This window comes from Aptenodytes forsteri, unplaced genomic scaffold (genome assembly GCF_000699145.1).
Source record: "Aptenodytes forsteri isolate BGI_AS27 unplaced genomic scaffold, ASM69914v1 Scaffold72, whole genome shotgun sequence".
NCBI lineage: Eukaryota > Metazoa > Chordata > Aves > Sphenisciformes > Spheniscidae > Aptenodytes > Aptenodytes forsteri.
In genome coordinates this window covers 3,788,041-3,808,175 of record NW_008796193.1, presented here as the reverse complement: position 1 = coordinate 3,808,175, position 20,135 = coordinate 3,788,041, and the positions used below count along the sequence as shown (strand labels likewise).

The window sequence follows — 20,135 nt, the reverse complement described above, 5'->3', positions numbered from 1 at the left end:
TCCTTACATTTTGTTGATATTTGCATAAAGCTAATTGTGTTTTTCAACCCTCCCAGAGCTGAAAAGAGTAGAATCGATACATTACTTAGTACTTTCCGCACATTCACTATTTCAAAATATTTTATAAAAAGTGAAAGTCATTGAACTTCAGAGGAAAAAGTATAGTTTCTTGCACAACCGTTTCACTTATTTGCTTTCTCTTCCAGTACCACACTCTCTGTGAGGACCACAGCAAGGAGACATTTAATTAATGCCCTAACAGCTGGACCCAGATCTTTTTCAATACCAAGAAAAGTAAAAGCACAGATTTACAGACATTTTAGGAGAAAAACAGCATATAATCTATTAATTTCAAATGTAGCCAACATAGTTAGGGCTATTCTTTTTCCTTATGTCTTGTTTGCTGGTAAATGAACACTAGGCTCAGTCACATGTTGCCAATTCTGTGAAGATTAAGGTAAGGGTCAGTGTTTAATAAGTAATAGCTATCTCATGTAAGTGCTTGGCTTATTCATGATTTTATTAAAATATGGGAAACAAGAAAATTCTCCGTTTAGCATAAAGAAATATTTCATAGATAGTTGGACGAATACAGGGAGATATCTCAAAATCAAGAGAACACAACCAACCAGAAAGCACATGCCTGCTGGGCTGCCAGAAATCCATCAAAAATCCTTCTTTTTTTCATATAGTCCAATGCTCTGCAAATTCACTTTTTTCCCTCTGAAATGAGTGCACCTCCTTGCAAAGACAAGGTATTCAACATATTGCAGACTTTCTTTTGCCTATAGTAATAATGATTACTGCTGCTCGTGACAGAGCTTACCACATTAAGCTAATGGCTGTACTCTGGCCAGCAGCAGGAGACAGATTACTACTAGCAGCTTTAAAACAGATGCACAACATTGCATAACCAGGAGAAAATGTGCAGCCATCACACCAGCAAGCACAAGAAGTACCAGAAAGCGTCCTTCCCATTTTTCAGGCAGCATTTCCCTGGTTAATATGCACTTTTTATATTATCCAAGACCGTTCACGCAGACCTGCCTTTAGCATACCAGGAGGAATACTCTAATTCACAGGACATTTTAAGAAAGGAGATAGTTTGGTCTTGAGAGGTAATTCCATAAATGCTGTAGCACCTGGACTCTATTAAATGAGATTTGGGAAGGATTAGCTATTTCACAACAGCCAAGGTCACATCTCAAAACTTTCTATCCTCGACATCATTAGCGGGAAAAAGAAAGGCGTAACACCATACGTACGTGATCACAGAATGAGCTCGGAGGATCACTGGAAGGACAGACAGAGAAATCCCTCAGAATTTTTACTGAAGACTACTGAGAGCCAAGTATTCAGGTTTTTCTGGGGAGACTATATAGCCTACTGATCGGTGTGCTCCCTCCTCTGCTCATCTAAGACACTACAAAGCAGTAAAGCCCTCAACTTTTGCTCGTTAGCTCAAAAAGCAAGCTTTACTGTTCTTAATTCTGCACATCCACACAAATTTAGCCCATTAGGAAGGCAGCTATCCTGCCTGCATGGTATACATGAAAGGTTTTGACATTTACAGTAAGAGAAAAAGTAACCTTTTCATTGGCAATGGGAGAGACAGCATCGTATGCAAGATCTGTCATGTGCAGGGGAGGTGGGAGGGGAAGGCAATTAGGGACCTTGTGACATGCACTCAACCAGTTCCCTGCAAGCTCCTCCAGCAAGCGGGGCTGATGGGACAGTGAGGGAGCAATTACAGGGTGTTCAAATGTGCTTTTTTCTGCGACTGATGGGCATGCCAAAATCCACCCTGAAAAGCTCAGAGAATTCATTCCTAACGAAAACACAACTTGAGAGCAACACAAGTGTAAAAATGATGCTGTTACCTGTAAATTATCTTGTATTTTCCATCCCTCCCTTTATCCGATAAGGCAACCTCATAGGTACAGGTGTAAGGCAAACCATTGTTGTGTCTATCTGCACTTAGAAGGCCAGTGGGAGGTGACCAGGAAAGTAAAACTGTTCTTGCTTGAATATTTGTAACCTATAAAAGAAACACCAGTTACTCTGAATTCCAAGAATAACACTGTCCTCTAAGTATTTGCTTTTTGCTTGCATCTTCACAATCAATTTCTTGCAAAAAGGCAATTTCAGAGCTAGAGGTGAAAAGTAAAGGGTCAGAAATGGTCATCAACAACACAAACAAAAACAGAGGTTCATGGCATAAACTAATCTCTAACAGATGAGGAATACAGAGAGATGTCACCCTGCAGTGAGCTGGCTCATCATTGTCTGAGCATCCAGCAAAGGATGCCTTGCACCGTTCTGGAGGTACCTGCTGCCGTGGCCATTACCAGAAGGGAAGTGGAACTAAGTGGAACAAAGACTTTATCCTACAGATTGTTTTGTACACAATTATTTTTCTAAAGCTTTTGTTAGGGAGATTCTCTAATAAAACTCTGATGTTTTTTTCAGTCATCCTGTTCCTTCTTGTAATTTGAAACAGCAATAATTCAACTGCAAATACGTAAAAAAACCCCAATTCAATCTGCAAGGTTACGCTGACTCAAAACTGTAAGGGAGAATCATAACAGAAGTCCAACCCATCAATTAAAAGTTACATCACAAATCAATCACTTTGTGCCCTGAGAGAAAGACTGCATGTATTATCTATAGTCACTCCTGGGCACAGCTCTATAGCAACACCTCAATGGCAGATGGGTGAGAATTCTCTTTTAATAAAACATGGAAAAAATACCTCAAACCCCTGCACCAAAACAACTTTATCACCCCACCAGTGCAGCTGTAGTCTTCTGGAAATGCAGGTCCAAATACCTCTACACTGACCAAGCTTAAAGAACTAGCATCGCCTTTCTCACCAGGAGAGCCCACTGGCACAGTGCCAGAGGCATCGTTCATCAGCTGCACACACCAAAGAGCAGCTTCCCAGAGAACAGCCTTCTGTTATCAAGCCAAGAAAGAAGAAAAAAAAAAAAAAAAATCCCTCCCCGCCACCGTCTCAAAAGAAGAAGAAATAAAAAACAATGGTTGCATTGGCTACCTTGGAAAGACAGCACGACATTTTTATGCATGCCTTCTGAAAAGTGCCCAGGGAAGCCTCAAAGCCGCCATAGCCTCAAGCTCTCTGCCACAAACACTCCACTTTTCGTAATGAAAATGACTATGTTTTTCTTTCTTAATTGTAGTGAAAATGTAAAGAATATTTTTTTAGCTAGCCTCCATGAGGAGGAATCAAAGCACGAGGTTTTATATTCTTTATTCATTTCTCCTACACATCAAATTTCACTGGTTCTATCATTTTAACAGATTTTTCCAACACACGGAGCAAAACGTTGTTATTTTAGAAGGTGTAAGATGAATGATGCAGGTGCTTAGTTACACGCCCTACGCTTTTCTTGAGACAATGAAAACACCTTACCCATAAATGATTTGGTAGTGAAATATTAGCAATCAGCTTGTAAACTGCTTCTTTACAAATGTGGCTTCTGGATATCTTTATATAATGGAGAATATTTAACTTCTCACATGAAAACACATTGCTTCCAGCTGAAGAGCACTGCAACTGTTGTATGTGACACCCGTATATCAAGCAATTCTTTCTGAGCAAGTCGTAAATCTGTTTTTAACACTGACAAGTATGTGACACCACGAAACGTCTCATCTTAACTTAAACACCGTGCTCCCAAAAGTTAAAGATTTTAATTTATAGCAGCACACAAGTCTTGCGAAAAAGAAAACGTCTGTTCAACCTAATGTGAAAAACAAGTTATAAGGCAAGAAGTTTTAAGTAGTATCAAGCTTTTTTCTGTAAAAAATACGAACATGCAAATTCTTGTATGACTTTTCATAGGATTTCTTCCTCTAGTCACATTTTTCTGATGCTATGAAATCAATGTTTGCTTCAAAAACTTGGATGAGTGAAAACTGATACTGGATTAGATAGATTATAAGAATCTTGAATGATTCAAATAAAACAGATAAGTTAAACTTTTGAGAGATATATATACACACACAGGTATGTGAATGAAATTGTGACAGATATTTAGAGCTAAAAGTCTGTATTTTAAATAATATTTTGATCAGAAAACTGGATAGTAAGATCCAAATAGACTTTTTTTTTTAACATACATTACTACTATGCCAGCTCAGCCCATCAACGCGCAGTTTCTTTTATTATGGAAATATGCTTGCATAATTGTTTTTCATAAATTCAGCCAGACTTGGAGCTGGAGGCATGATATCCTGCCAATGTTCTATTGAAATGTTTTTCTCTGTGACTACTCACAAGGACACACGTATATATTCCACGTATGGCAAAATCTCTGGCCTTTCATGAACTTTAGCAAGCTGTAAAAAGTCAGGTCTTTTATAGTTTCTTAAAATAAGAGAAAGTATCTTACGGACTAACTGCTAGAAACTGTTAGACTATTATTCTGAAGTCAGCATGCAGACATTTCCATGCAGAGGATAAAAGTCCAAACCCAGTTGCTAAGCTGCTCTAGCTACACCATTAACTTCTTACTGATACAGCGTTCAGAGTGGCTGCTGGCCTGCCTTGGAGGTGTTATGTACACAGTAACTGCTGATGGAAGTTTAAAAATAAACACCAGAAATCGTTAAATACAATTCTTAGCTGCACTGAGTACACACAGCAAGTAAAGCAAGTGAGGGGTCACTGTCTGCATGATAAAGTCAGAAAAGGCAAATCTATACACTCCCTGGGTATAGAAATCAGAACAGTACTGTGCACGTCAGCGCGAGCGCTGGGAACGGATTGATTTCTATGGCTAGAGATAAACCTATCTGCTGCTCACCGACTAACAGGCTCAATACCGTATCACGTTTACCAGCCAAAGGCCTCTCTCTTCAATATCTGATTTAGTGGCCAAAGCCACCACTTAACTCCACCAAGGAACTCCTACCTGGAGCAGGAAGCACTAGCTTTGCTGTGAAAAAGGGCAAGTTAAATAAATGGAGTTATGATATGCCGAGAATAACAAGCAGGCACTCGCAAACCAGCTCAGTAGCTTTAACTCCAACTTTTCTCACTTACACCTGGGAAAACAAGCACCTTTCAATAGATAGTGAGCAGCTGAACAGATCTGGACCAGCCTTTTTCAGTGCTGTAAGGAACAGGACAGCTAATATCGTGATGGTGGGCCTAATGCCACTACTGAACTTGCAGACAAAAATACTTAGCTGTAAGTAAAAAAAGACAGTTTATTGTTCATTAATGCTGCCCTAATTTCATCTGACCAAAACATAAGCAGCCAGAGCACTTCTTCACAGGCTGGACAGGTAAACCTCTATGCCGCTTTCTAGTTACCCCAGACTGTCTCATCTGTCCCCAAAATTGCTGTGCTCGCTTTGAACAGGACTGGCTTGGCCTTTTAGCTGAGACCTAACAAAAGATTGTCCCACAAGGAGTTTTGTATGTCTGGCGAAAAGCACAGTTAATTAGTTTCTGAAAACTTCTCAGTTTACACAGTAAATGCCTGCTTTCTATGCTATCAAAACTCGGTGGTGTAAATAATTATTTTATAAAAGCCCCTGGGAAAGAATCCCAACTCCTGCACTACTTTAATAAGGTTACAAGACTGATGAATATCGGTCTTTCCCGTCTTTCAGGTAATGAACAATGTTTCTGTACAACTTTCATTATCTTTCAAATTCCGGGTTAGCATTCACAGGCATCGTGTGGTTCGGGGTTTTATTGTATGTGTGAGAACTACACTGCAAGCAACATTCATTCACTCCCTCGAGGGCAATGTTTGAAAGACGTGGGGGTCAAATGAATTCACGGTTATTACCAGGTCAAGATTTTGCTTTTAAACTATGGCTCTAATGCTGCAATTTTAGGCAAAAATCCCAATGATTAAATATGAGTTTTGCTGCAGAGCAAGTCAGCGGGAGCAGGCTGCCTTTTGGAAAGTCAAACTAACATTTGAGCTCCAACTCCATGGTCCTGCAGTGTTTCCCTGTTGGTCCTGCTCGCGGCGGGAGGTGATGTCCACCCAAGCCGCTCAGCAGCCATGCCGTCGGCTGCAGCAACGCTGTCCCAGCCACTTTGGAAACCCAGAATCAAGTTTCTCTTCCCTCACCAAGGTATTTGCTTTGGAGAATGCTTACTTTGTCTGCAATAATGTGAATTAAAAATATATTTCAGCTTAAATAAAAACATGGGGGGGGGGAAAGCAAAAGGCTTCTTTTAGAATTTGTGCTGTCAAAGGGATAAAACTACAATTAAATTTACAGTTTGGTTGCACGTCTCAAACAGGTAACAACAGCTACTATTGAAAACAGACTTTTTATAATTAATCATTTTAAAAGTGTATATATTTCGTACTTGGAAAGGTGAGAGAGACTTTGTCACATAGAGGTACCTGGACAAGCTAGATTAAAGATGGCTCCAAGCGATACCACGGCTGCGGAGTCTCCTGCAGGAGTTGCTCGGAGTGCTAATCCCTTCAGATGGTGCTCGCCTGGACATGTCAAAGCCATGTGCTGCAGACATAGCATCACTTGGCTTGCCACTGACTGACTGCTCTGTGCCCTTCTGTTTTAATTATGTCACTTCTTTCTACACAATCGTGTTTCTATACATTATTTTATTTTTCATTCATATATGCATAAGGCTCACTAAGAAATACGGCCCAGCTGACTATTTATGCATAGTATGATGTATTTCTATCAGAGATAATACTGACTACGCACACACATAATCATTCATAGCAATTAATGGTTTGGGAGACTCCTATGAGTTTAATTACTCACAAATGTCAAAGGTACAGAGAGAAGAATAGATAATCCCCAGCATCTTCTCACTAAATGTAATTAGTACTGAACTAGCATTTACCATGTTCTAGATTTTTTTTTTTTTTTAAAGATTCCTATTTTTGAAATTATTCAAGAAAAATTACTTTTGTCTATTGGTAGTTTTTTGCTCCCCTCTGCTTTAAGTGCTCTGGTTACCATAAATCTAATTGTACAGAGCTCAGAATCCTGCAAACTGCTCAAATAGCTTCTCTCCTTACCTCTATAGATATAAGTATGAAATAACACATTTTTCACGTCAGCTCTCTGGATCTTTGTAAAAGGCATCTAGCTGTGGCATTTTACCAGATGAGCAACATTCAGGTAGTCCTTGATACAAACATATTGACTCACTCTGTACAATAAACTAGCCTAATTTTGCGATAATTGCACTTTCTTCCCTTCTGATCTCCCAGAAACTCTTCTCTCAAGTCTTCAGCTTCGTATTGTCACTTGTCTCTACATGAAATAAAGCAACTTTCCTTCCTGCAAACAGAAACTCGGGCTGCAGCCCCCTGGTATTTATCATCTCTGCAGGTCTGGTTTAGATTCTGGCTGGCTTTGAACCTGCTCTTGTAGATGCCACAACAGTAGGATCCAACACCTACTGACTGAGCAATTTAAGACCAAACACCTTTTGTATTTATTCAGAACAAAAGCATCTAAGAGAACAGCTCCTAAAAATAAAACTCGGCCTGTGCTCACGCCTGCCTCTCCCTGAGCTCTGCCACTTCTGCATCTAAGGAACAGCCACCCCTCCATGCTCTCACTGCAGAATTTCTTTATATCAGCCTCTATCAGTTACTGTTGAACCCAGTCTTCAGATGAGCTTTCCAACTGTTAGGGTTTTTTTATTTGCTTATTTGTTTACTAGCTTTCCAGCTGGACAGAGAAAGGCCTGAGCCCTGACAGAGCAAAGGAGGTAAAACTCCCAAAGCACTGACGTCTCCCTCTGCCTCGGGACCATTTCTTCAAGTGCTTGTTCGGAGCGTTCATTCAGATCCACAATACCCTTCTGGTTTTCATTTGACACACCAAACTAGAAAAACATCACATTCAAAGGACTTACAACCAGATTTATTAATAACCTTACCTGACTGCGGTCACACCCAGCATGGTGATTCAATTTCCATTACAATTCACATGCTTTTATGGATCAGAGAAACTTAGAATACAGAAATTGCCATTGAATAATAGAATTAGCTTAATTTAATCATGATTACAGACATAAATTGCTCATGACAAATAAAATTAAACCCAGGGGAGAGGGGGTAGGAGCTATGTAAATCACCCCAGTGTGCTGGGTTCCCCGTCACACTATGAATACCGGGAGTTGTCCTCTGGAAACAGGCGACCGGTACGACCCCTGCCGTGGGCAGAGCCCACAAATACCCATGAGCGCAAAACGTGCCTCAAATTTATATCCCGGCAAAATGAGTTAGATATATACAGCAGCAACAATCTACTAAGGAAAAAATTCAGAGGTGCTCCCCTGTGAAATCACCAGTATGTTGTGACACAATCTACTTATCACATTTGCTATTTTGTGTGTGTGTGTGTGGTAATTTGGGATCACATACCTGTGGTTTCTCCATTCCAGAAAGAATGTCTTGAACCCTTTTTGTTTCTGAATCAAATTCTGCAAAACAGAGAATGTGGAAATAGGAAGAAAAATAAATAACCAAAATTAAACAAAAATGTCAGCTATGTCAATAATTCTTCAGGAATTTGCAAATAGGAGAGAGAGATAGATTACCTGTACACGAGCATCAGCTGTTTTGCTCTTGTGAATTTAAGGTATGCAGTTACATGGATTAATATGAAAAAATTATAAAAGAGAAAAAGAAGGGAAAGAAACTTCCAGTACTTACAGATACTCAGAAAGGTGGGATTATTTGTAGAGGTGTCCTCCACAGACAAAGTTATTAATTGGGATTTGCTTTCACAGAGCAAAACCACCCTATTTCCAAAGCTTAGCTGTGGAAGAAGCCCAGGGGTTTCTACAGCTCAATTACTGCTGAACTTAATCCTGGTTTGTAAACCCAACACATCCTTACTCCATTGGCTGTAGAGCTGGGCTATCCGTGGGCTCACCAGAGCACCGGGCTGCCGGAGAGGATGAGCATCCTTGCCCCATGCGGGGAAAGCCCAGACGAGCTGCGCAGGGTGCCTGCCCTGAGCCCCACACCCACCCTACCAGCTACCTGTCCTTAAATGCTGTTATCAGGTAATGCTCAACACTCTTAACAGCCACCTTTCAACTATGGAGGTAATAAAGTCATGCCAGGCTAATTCGGATGCCTGACTAGCAGTAATACATCCTCCCTCCCTGAGCCTTGCGCCTGGTACAGCGGCTCTTGCAGGGGCTACACAGCATTATCACAGGGCAGGGTGTGAAATATTGCCCCTAAATTAGACGGATTAATTGAGCGCAGAAGGTGCTGTAGAGGTGATCATCTGAGCAGTGGAATCAGCCTTTCCCCCATCCTCCCCCCAAAAAAAGTCTTGAAGTAAAACATCAGCTTAGAGTAATGAGGTGACACAAAGCAGCTTTATTCCTTTTGGACCGCAGCACAGAGAGGCCTCACTTTCCACTACAGTATTCTCTAATGGAAAACTAGGAACATACTTTTTCTGGGTTTTTTTTTGTTTTTTTTCTTTTTTTAAAATGTTAATGTAAAAAGTTTGCTAGCCAAAGCAGAAGAATACATCACACCTACACAGCAAAATGAGCAGGATCTCTTTATAAAAAGCATACAAATTTGGCATAGGAAGCAAAAAATATTAATAAAGTAAAACTGGTAAGATCAGATCAACAGCTTTTGCAAATGATTCCCCCAAAGCCTGACCTAGTTCTTGTAGCCCAAGAATGTGTCTTTATTTTTGTCTGTGACCTGCTTTAAAAAAAGTACATCTTCTTTTTAAAAATTCCACGTGCTCGGCTGCCAAGAAAACAGAATTGGATGAATGCTGATGGCAGAACTCCAGTGTAAATGCCCATCTCTCCCTACAAGAATGCACCTTGGTGTGGAGTGGGAATGACAGATCTCCTGCTCCATGCATTCCTGGATTCCTTTTAGTCTCAGCCACTTGGAAAAGAAAGGAGTAGCAGTAACACAGAAGAGGAAGATACCATTATTGGTTTTTTCCATAGTAGATAACCCTTAGAGTGTATTATAAAGTGTATAAACTGGCAGGATTTAGCCAGCATAAGATAATACTGACTTGAAAACTACACAGATGGACTAAAATGGCTAAGGAAAAGGTTGAGATGCTGATCCAAGTGAAAATGTCATCAAAGTTTGGGGTGTTTCAGAATTCAGGGTTCCCTTCAGCATCAGTACAGAAGTAGGACTGCGCCACAAAAGCCTGGATCCAGATCTGGAAACTGCGGAGGTCTTGGAGGCTTATCTTGAAGGGATGCTAATCAGAAGCAGCTTCTGCAGCTACAGAGTGTAACAAAAATGCTGCTACTATTTTATTGAAAGTTTATGGTTATTATGTCACCCCTAATTACAACCCCCAGAAGCTAAGCGTGAATCATTCTCAACCTTAAATCCCAAACATGTGGACTGAATTTTCTTTCCTCTCTCTGCTTTCTAGCAAGGATGCTATCTGTGTCACACTAAGCAGTAGAGGAAAATAAACCCTGAAGCCCAAAGAAATCTCACTTCCCTCTCCCGTGAAAAACGATCGCTTTGTACAGTAACTGAGCCCTCTGACCCTTGCAGGTCAGGGCTGAGGGTTCAAACTGCTCCAAATACAGGAACTGACTTTAAGACCTAAGGGAGTTGGGTATACCCAGCAAATAAATAATAAAAAAACCCAAGTACTTCAATCAGACTTCTCAATGAAGAGTCCTCCTAAGGAAATCTTTTATATTAGCTCCCCAAGTATGCAGCTTGTTCACAAGGAGAGGGCTCTGAGTACCAGATACACTGAAACTTTGAGTTATTAAGGACATATGGATATTTATGTGGACAAAGTGGATATTTATGTCTCCAAGAGTTTATACAGATAAGCTGGAGGTGGAAGAAGAGAAGTCTTCTTCAAAGATTTTGGGGAGGGGGAGAGAGGGAATGCGACACACACAGACCTAAGGTGATAATACGAGTGCAAAAAAATTAAGAATTGAATTTAAAGTTGATGAATAATACATATATGGATGGGTGCTGCATCACATTTTCTAAAGAATAAGATGTACAAGATGATGCACATATGCTGACCAACTATGTCAGATATCCCCTATGCTGAACCTCCTGAGTGTTCACACAGGAGACTGGGCAGGTACTAGCAAACACTTGCACACACCCCAACCACTTCACATGTATAGAGCCGATGTATCCCATGTCACTGATTTGCTAATGCCATGAATCATTTTACAAGAACAACAGCAAAGAAAGAAAAGTCTATAGTAAGAAGCACCCTTTTATCACAAGCTTTGAAATCACTGTACCGTATGGAAGGGACAGCGTGTGCCTTAAGAGCCCTGCACTGAATTCAAACCAAAAAAACCTCATGAATAATAGGTAATGCCCTGTGAAAATAGAGCAAATGTAAAATTAAAGACAGAAAGCAATAAATATGCATAAGTGACATCTACAACGACATCAGAGAATAGCTCAGGTTGGAAGGGGACCTCAGAAGAGGTCATCAAGCCCAACCTCTGTCTGAAAGCTAGAAAAAAACCAGTGCAAAACTGCCCCATGGAAAAACTTGTTCATAAAACTGAAGCCAACCTTTTTGGGAGAGAGAAAGTAGCTCACAGTATTGCCATCTTCTCATAGTATTTCAAATACTTAGTTTCACATTTCAAGAGCCATAAAAAATTCTCAGGCTTCGGTTGATCTCCTTTCAGTAATAAACACAATTATTCACAGTCTCCTGAGCTAGACTAAGCTAAGGAGAACGAGACCTGTCATGAATCCCTCCCTCAGTAGGAAGTTGGTCTTACCTGCCAACCTCTCTCATAACACATTAAGTGTCAAGCTCAACATCTTTCTCCCAAGCCAACAAAGAGCTGAAATCCTTCTGAAATAGAAAATGATAGAGAGGAAAAAAACCCATCTTATATGCTCCACGCTGATAATACAGAATTGGTGAAAAGCTTTTTTTCCTAGCTCACTATTATTGTTACTCATCAGCCGCTGAGGACTCTTCTACTAGATTAGCTCACTGAAGCATGTAGGGACAAGGAGCATGAGCGTCTCCCAGACATAACAGAAGCAGTGGTGGAAAGGTGGGGAAGAACAGAAGGAAGAAAAGGGGAAGCCTTGATGTAAAACAGGAGACTAAAATTCAGAAAAATTACCCACAACTGCTCAGGAAAGGTGGTGGGTGGCTGGGCATGATTCACCTACTTGGCACTAACTGTCCTTGAATAACTGACAGCTGATTTGCTTTTAAGTCTTTGTCCCTTCCTCTCTTTCTCAGCTAATTGAGCACCGAGTGTCTGACATGAACAAATAAAGCTCTGTATGTCAACCCCCCCGACATTAACACTGGGGCTTGCAGAGACAGGCAGCGGACACGCGCTGCTTTCCTCCTTTGCCATCGGGAACAGAAGTTCAGTCACGTCAAGGAAGAGCCCAACTAACACTTCAGGTCATTGTCCCGTTATAACATTTCCTCTCAACATCTGTTCCCCACATCTGCCATGGCAAAATTCTTCCTCCTAGGAGGAAGCTGGGGGTGGGGATGAATTCCTTGTGAATGCTCAATGGGGTCCTCTGAGGGACAGTATAAAAAAAAAAAAATCTGAGTTATCCTGTAGATCTCAGCGTCTCATAGATGTTATAGCTGTCCCAAGCTACAGCATTAGGCTCTCATTCCCAGTCTGTGGGTTATTTGGATCCAACGTTTCAGACTAACCTTTCGTAGCAGAGAAGCCAGCTGTAAGACCTGGACCACATCTAAGTTTGTATTTTGGTCATCACTATTTTCTTCAGAGTTTTGGGTCATAACCAAAACTCCACAGATACAACCAAGAGTAAATGCCCCTAAAAATTAAAATACTTTCCCAGCAGCTGTTTGGTGCTAACAGGGTTTCAATGTTAAGTCTTGCTGAACTAAAGCCTTTTATTATATGCTTCTGTTAGCCTGCGTCTATGTTCCTTTCTGCACGTACAGTACAAATATAATTTTCAAGACCTTTCCAACCCTACTTTTGAACACCAAGCACAGCTTTAAAAAACAGGAAAAAAAATACTTGTCATTTCAAGGTAAGTTTGAAGTTTCCATGAATAGTTTTCATGTTTGCATGAACAGCAGCTGTGTATGTAAATGGTTTGAAATAGCTAAAAGCTCTAAACTAATTAAGATTTTCCCATTGCAAATACAGATTTTAGGTTTGTTCTGCATTCTTTCCTTTGCGGAGAGGAAAAGGTCCAGCTCAAGACTTAGCTTCTGGCCACAGAAAGTATTTACTGTTTCAACAGCCTTTCCATTCCAAAGGAATGACATCAGCACTAGCACTTCTCAAACTTTTAGTCTAATTCTCAAGCAGAGCTCCATGCTCGCAGATATGCCAGTCATAACATGACATGCTTTCTCAGAATTTGTTCCAGATTTATTGGGGCTGTGACCGGCTTTAAGGCTAGGAAAGATCTTTTGTCAGTCACGTACAGCACAACCTACAATCCGCAAGAAAATGAACTCTTCAAAACACAGCCCAGCTCCTTTATGAACCGCTTACCGGTGTCAAAGCTTAAGACACGAAGAAGAACACATACAGACTTTTTCATTTCAGAGGATTGTATAAATATACATTAAAAAAGTCCTTGTACAAGAACAAACCTAAAACTGCAGATGCCATGCTGCAGCTGAGTCACAGAAACCAGGACCAGAGGGGATGCGACATGGTCATCGAGTCCATCCTCCTACACTGACACACGATCATCTATACCTAAACCATTCCTCAGAGACATCTGCCTTGCCCATTTTAAAAAAAAAAAAAAAAAAGAAAAAAGTTAAATAAATAACCTCCCACCCCGTGATCATGGCAATCTCAAAACTTCCTCCACTAGGCAACCTACCACAGTATCTAACTCTCCTCATCAATGGGAAGATTCTCTCCTCAACTGTCCCTGCTGCACCTTAAACCTATTACTTCTTTCCTGCACACCCACCGCAGGCGAGTTCATCACCACTTTCTTTGTTGCAACCTTTCACATACCTAAAGGCATTTTTTCCTCTTTAAACGAAGCAAGCTCATTTCTTCCTTACCTGTATTTACCAGATCACAGATCCCACTTACGGCTGTCCTCTGGAATGTTTTTTAAATTGGTGTCCATCCTTCTGAAGATGCAGTAGCAGCCCTGGCCACTGCACTCCAGCCAAGGCCCTAGCAGCACCAACTGAGGAGTGACATACCCATTTTCAGAGCTCGCTTTGAGGTTTCTTCTTCTCTTTGTCTATAGAGTAATTTGACTTTTGGTTTTTGTAGTCTACTATACCTCCCAGAACTACTGTGCAGAACTACCACATAGTAAAAAAAAAAAAAAAAAAAAAAAAAAAAAAAAGGCAGGTTTGAGAAGGACTGGCTGAAGCGTAGTACTTTGCTCTTGTCTTGATCAAACTTTTTCTTTCAAGGCCATTTGAGTTCTCCTGCTGTCTTGTCCTCCGTCCCTCCCCCTTAAGCCACCAAGCACTCTCAACCCTATCAGAGCCTGATATGGACTATAATTTAATACGCATCAATCCTTATTCCATCCTTCAAGTCCTTAATGAAAATATTGAATAAAATTAGACCTAGGACAGATTCCTGCCTAATCCAGTTTGATGCATCTTTCAAGTTTGTCAGGGAGGCAGTCCAGTGCAGGGCAGGGTCACGGATAAGCTGCAGGGCTATGTGCTGGCTAACAGATGTAATACTGAGAAGAGCAAACCCGGTGTCACACTGAACACACAGTGCTTTATGCAACTTTTCTCAGCACCACTTCCACAACTGGCAAAAACAGGGAGCTCTTCAGAATCAAAAACTTGTGGAAGAAGTATTTATATTCAAAACAGTCAGTCACACCATGCTAAAATATAACACACCAAGGAAGATTATTATTTAAGCCTACAAATACCTAGATGAGATTTCAACTCTAAATATTAAATATTTCAGATTTCTGCTAATTACATGAAAGCTAATAAAAACACTAGCGATAAAACACGACTGCAGCTCCCATGTCCAAGGTAGAGAGACTGACGTTATCCAACTTCAAGAAAAGATCCAATCGTTGAAACATGTTCTAATTCTTAAAAAATTGCTATGCATGAGCAGCTCACATATTTTTTCCATTTCTAAGAGCCTTCCCACTGTTGCTATCTTAATCCTCCTGCTAAAATGCCTTACTTGATGTCTATGAGCTTATCTTTCAGTATTTGACCTTAAAGACCAAATCTCATGTAGGTAGCAAAAAATCAAGCCACTCCCTAAATAACTGAAGGCAAACAAAACAAAAACCCTGCATGAACCCCAGAAGCTTACATTTTCAGATCTTAAATAAGAAAAAAAATAAACCCCTAGCCATCCTGACTCACTGGGACAGAAAGCAAAGGATAACTGAAGTGTTTGCCTCAACACCACTATAATTTAGGCATGAATTGAATCATGTTTTGGACATGTCCTGGCCACAGTCTATTAACCTTACAGTTTTACATCAACTGCTTCAGTATCCTCCTGTCAATGGGGCAGGATACTCCAAAATACCTGGAGTGCAAATTCACATCATACCGTTTGTCTCTCTCCTTCAAGCCATCCTTCTTTAAAAAGAAATACCTGCTATCGCATGGATAAGCATCAGATGTTTTCACATCAAGCAGATGTGGAAGCACTCAGATGTACGTGATGAAGTCATTTCTGCTAAAAAGTGTTTTAAAAATAAACATAGGTGCATTCAATCCTCCCTGTCCCCCAATATTGTTTTGATGTGTATTTTTTGTTGGGATGAAGCAAGGAAAATAAGATCAGTAGTAACCTACAAGGGAAATGAAATGCTGGATGCAAGGGACAAACGGAGTGTAAGTGACATGTTGGGTTTGTTTTTCTCTGCTTCTTTGCTGCTACTGCTGGAAGACAGCAATAACAACTCCTACTTTATTGGCTAAAGATCTGAGTGAATTCCTACTGTGAACACGCAGTTGGTCCATTAGAAGGCAGAAAAGGGCTTTCTTAGTAAAATACAGCACCTCCCCATCTCTATCACATACATTTTACATCTTAAGAAAGTGCTTTGTACATCTCACAAAGAAGATAACAGGGGCAATGCACTGCATATGGCTGCAGCTGGCTGGTTTTGAAGGAACACCAAATTAAACAATGACATAACCCACAGAAACAGAGAAAGACCAAGCTGAATCTGCTGGAACAACAAACTGCTTACATACAGGACCTCTTCTTGGAGTACTCTCTTTTGTACTTTTGACTTCCTTTAGCTTATTTTCTGTGTCAAAATATTTTTTTTTTTATTTTCGACAACTTCCCTTTTGCTATTATATAACAGCAGCCAGCACGCTACATGGGTTTGAGAAGACAGCAAAAACTTTGCAGATAAACAAGGGCTGACTACACACAGGCTGCCACAGGCAGTGGCCACCCCTCCGTCTTTTTACCAAGTACACTTTTAAAAACGGCACAGCTGATTCATACAAAAGTAGCTAACCAAGAATAACTATTTAAAATTCTGTTGATTTTTATTAGCATAATTTCAGTGCTACAGGCTGCAATTTCAAAGCGTTCTTCTAAGTTGTGTTGGCATAGACAAAAAACTCCTGTTTGAGCAGCCAGGAGAGCATCCACATGTGTGAGACAGGTGGAGATATGCTACACGGTAATGCCTCCTCGTTCTGGCAAACTCTCATATGTGTGACAGCTATTAAAAAGGTTGAATCTTTGCAGCTAAAAATCTTGAGCCTCTCCAGCTTGATCTAAAGCGCTACCCTTATCAGCTTAGAGATACAGCAGGTTCACCTTTTGGCCCAGGAGGGACACACAGCGCTGCTCCATGGGTTGCACGCTGAATTTGCACCAGAAAGAGCAACTCAATGCCACTAGTCAGATCGAACAGACAGACTTTGAAAATAAGTTGTTCTTCTCTAGTCTTGTCCCTTCTATATAAGCATTAGATATCACTACCCCGTAGCCCAGTGCAGTTCACCAAGTGCGATACTATGAGACTGAAGTAAATGGTTAAAAAAAGATACACAATCAATCCTTTCCAATTCAGAAATTATTTTAATCATTGCCCCTTCCTGCACCTTGCTTAAGGCGCAGGAAGGTGCCTAAGGACTGCTGAGAGAACTGTTATAACGTAAGTGAAATGATTTGTTTTTCTTCGTTTTTAAAAAAGCATTACTTCTCTTCTTTCTTGGCTTTCTTCCTTTTCTCTGTCATTTCTCATTTGGTTGGATTTATAGGTGCTATATATATTTGATACATCTTTGCAAAACATTTTTCTACCTATTCTTTCAGGAGTTTGTAAGCAGTCTACCTGCTGTTGCCATTAATGCCTTTCATTTCTAACAACAAGAAATTTTTTTTATTTGACAAGGAGACTGAAAGGCCCTCCTAGTATTTTCCTGGAGCTCCTGACTCCCACTTTCCAGGTAAAAATCTGATCTTTCATTCCTGCTACAAACTTTGCCAACAAACGCTAATCTTTTGCTAGATACAATGAAGTTCTTCAAACCTTTCATGATTTTCTATGATAGTTGGGATGCGTGGCATTGCCTTACCCTTATTCCTTTCATTTATTTGTGTACTGTTCCATGCTTTCCCCTTCTCAGTTCTCCCCATTCCCTGTCGCTTTAGCCTGTGACCGCCTGTCTGGCATTCGTTAGTATTCAGGAGCCAGGGTACAATCTGGCACGGCAGCCTCCGGCAGCCCTCCAAGTCTGATGAACCAACTGGTCATTCAAAAGGAAAAGTAACTTCTGCAGAGATCACCACCTTACTATTGTTATGACCCCGAGCTGCCACAAGTGACATGGCCATAAAAGCCCTACAGGTTTCTCCAGCCCAAAGCAGGAGGAGGAGGGGATGGCCAACTGGGCGGCCAAGATACCCACACTTCTTAATGTGTGAAAGGCCTCAACAGGGACTCAAAAGGACACCTGATGCCAGCTGTGAAATGACGTTATCTGGCATTTACAGAGGCAAGATTTCCTCTCAGAAAGAAAAGGTTCCCTTCAGTCATGGCAACTGAGTCTCAGCTGCCAGGCGAAGCGAGAGCCTGAGCACCACAAATACAAACAGTGAAAGGAGTGTCACGACTTCTTCTCCTTACACTGATGAAAAGCACAAGTTTGACAGCACCAAAAATTACTGTATTCTCTTCCCAAGCAGGTCACAGACGGCTCCATTGCATCTCACCAACAGCTTGAGAAGCAGCAGACAGCACGGGCATGTCTCTATCACTCTCTGGTCTCCCGGCTGAGACAGCCAGCAGGTCCACCCATGGCAGAGGTGATCCCCGCACCCTCTAAGAATTGAGGTGGAAAGCACAATCCCGATCAAATACAGACTTTGACAAGTCTCCAGTGTCACCAGTCTAGGGTTTTAAATCCTGTGACTGCTGCCCCATGCCAAACACAAAATATTTTTCTCTGAAATACTATCTCCAGTGCAGGGAGACAATGGCATCAGTATTGAACCCAAAATAAAACTTCCTTTTTCTTGACCTTCAAAAATATGACCTTACGAAAAATGGCCAATAAAAACCTTTTATAATCTTCCCATTAAACACAATAATAGCATTTTCCTGATCAAACAAAAAAACTAGCAAAATAACCTGCAAAACTGCATATTTGCACAGGAAAACAATCAGACAGCACAGCCGAAACAGACTCCATAGGAGCTCCAAACTTGGTCGGGATTAAACGGAGTTCCTCAGCCAAAATTAACAACCTCCTTGGCAGTGAACCTTGCAGAGCCACTGAGTTTGCTACAATATGAAGGCAGCAGAGCACTTCCCCAATGCAAAGGCATAAGGCTGCCCATTATAGTCTAAGAAACTTTAACAAAACAACCATAAGCCAAATTTTGCCCTCAGTCACAACTCCTCAGTGCTGCTTGAATCAAAGAAGAAATTAACGGAGAAATGTCTTCTTTAGATTTCACCATGGGTAACAAAAAGTGTTTTGGGATGCTAGGTTTTAGCAAAGACCCCTATTTCACTCTCAAGAAGAGAGTCAGAGAGAGCTATTCATCCTTTACGAGACAGTAAACAGGGAAAACCTTCTCTAAAGCAGGGTAAATACAGAAAATGTGCCATCTTTTCACTGTTCTTGATTTTGTCTTAACATTTACATTAAAGCAGAAATCTCATTTCTAAGCACTATGTATACTATCTGCATGTGTTTTAAAGAGGTTAGATTGCACATGAAAAGTCTGTTTTTAAGGGGGGGAGGAAATCACTCCAAATTATAATGCTTGAAATACAAAAGATTTTTCATGGAGCCTGCACTGGGGTTTTTCACTATCAACCTAGTGAATGAACTACAGAGTCACGATATTTTTCGAATGAACCCCAGCCTAGCTTTTCTGTTACCAATGTAAATTATTGACCTCTTTTTTCAGATGAAAACTATGAGATAATCAGATTGCAATGAGCAGTGGGGGAGATCGCAGTAATCCCAGAAAAGAAAGTATACTTTTTTCTTTCCACTCAGCCCCAGCACTACAGCTCAGAGATGGGGAGACGAAGAGCTCCCGCTCCCCTCTTTAGTAACCCAAACACCTATAGATTGACAGCAGAACAGAAATAAGTTATCTTCCTCGTGACAGATGACAATCAACTTACTTGACTAATCCCAGCCTAAATTGTTTTGCAATCAAGCCTGAACGATGAACTGCGATTACATGAGCTAGAACTATATTAAACAGAACATTTCATAAAGATCAGGTGCTAAATTCCTACAACACAAAAGTTAAAAAAAGGCTGACGTGATGTTATCAGTGCCCTCCCATGCCTGTGATGTGAAGAGTGCACTCAAGAATGTTTAAAAAACCTGATCTATAATGTCTCTACCCATCAACTACTAGTGAGCTGAAAGAACTGCCTGTGCAATCAGCAGTCCTGTATGGGACAAGGGCAAAATACAATCTTGGATATTTGCACAACCAGTTTCGCCACTGAGAATCTTTCCAAATATTTAAAATATTTCACAGAAATATCCACCTGATTACAGCTCGCTGGGAAGGCTTCAACAAAGCTACAGGAATTTCAACTTGATCTGGATTTCATTGCCAAGATGAAATTCAGGCAAAAGTCACATGAATCACGGTAAATCAAAGCAGCTGCTTCTAATAACAGCTCCTT

The 20,135-nt window shown here is 40.7% G+C and overlaps 1 protein-coding gene across 1 annotated transcript in view; it reads right to left on the bottom strand.

Moving 5' to 3' along the window:
• FNDC3B (fibronectin type III domain containing 3B) overlaps positions 1 to 20,135 on the bottom strand; it is a gene marked incomplete at its 5' end in the record, with an annotated part of 118,472 nt that overhangs the window by 78,814 nt on the left and 19,523 nt on the right. The window contains 2 exons of the mRNA XM_009288120.1: positions 1,881 to 2,038; positions 8,409 to 8,467. Coding sequence (XP_009286395.1) covers positions 1,881 to 2,038; positions 8,409 to 8,467 — 217 coding nt within the window. The remainder of the gene's footprint in view (positions 1 to 1,880; positions 2,039 to 8,408; positions 8,468 to 20,135) is intronic.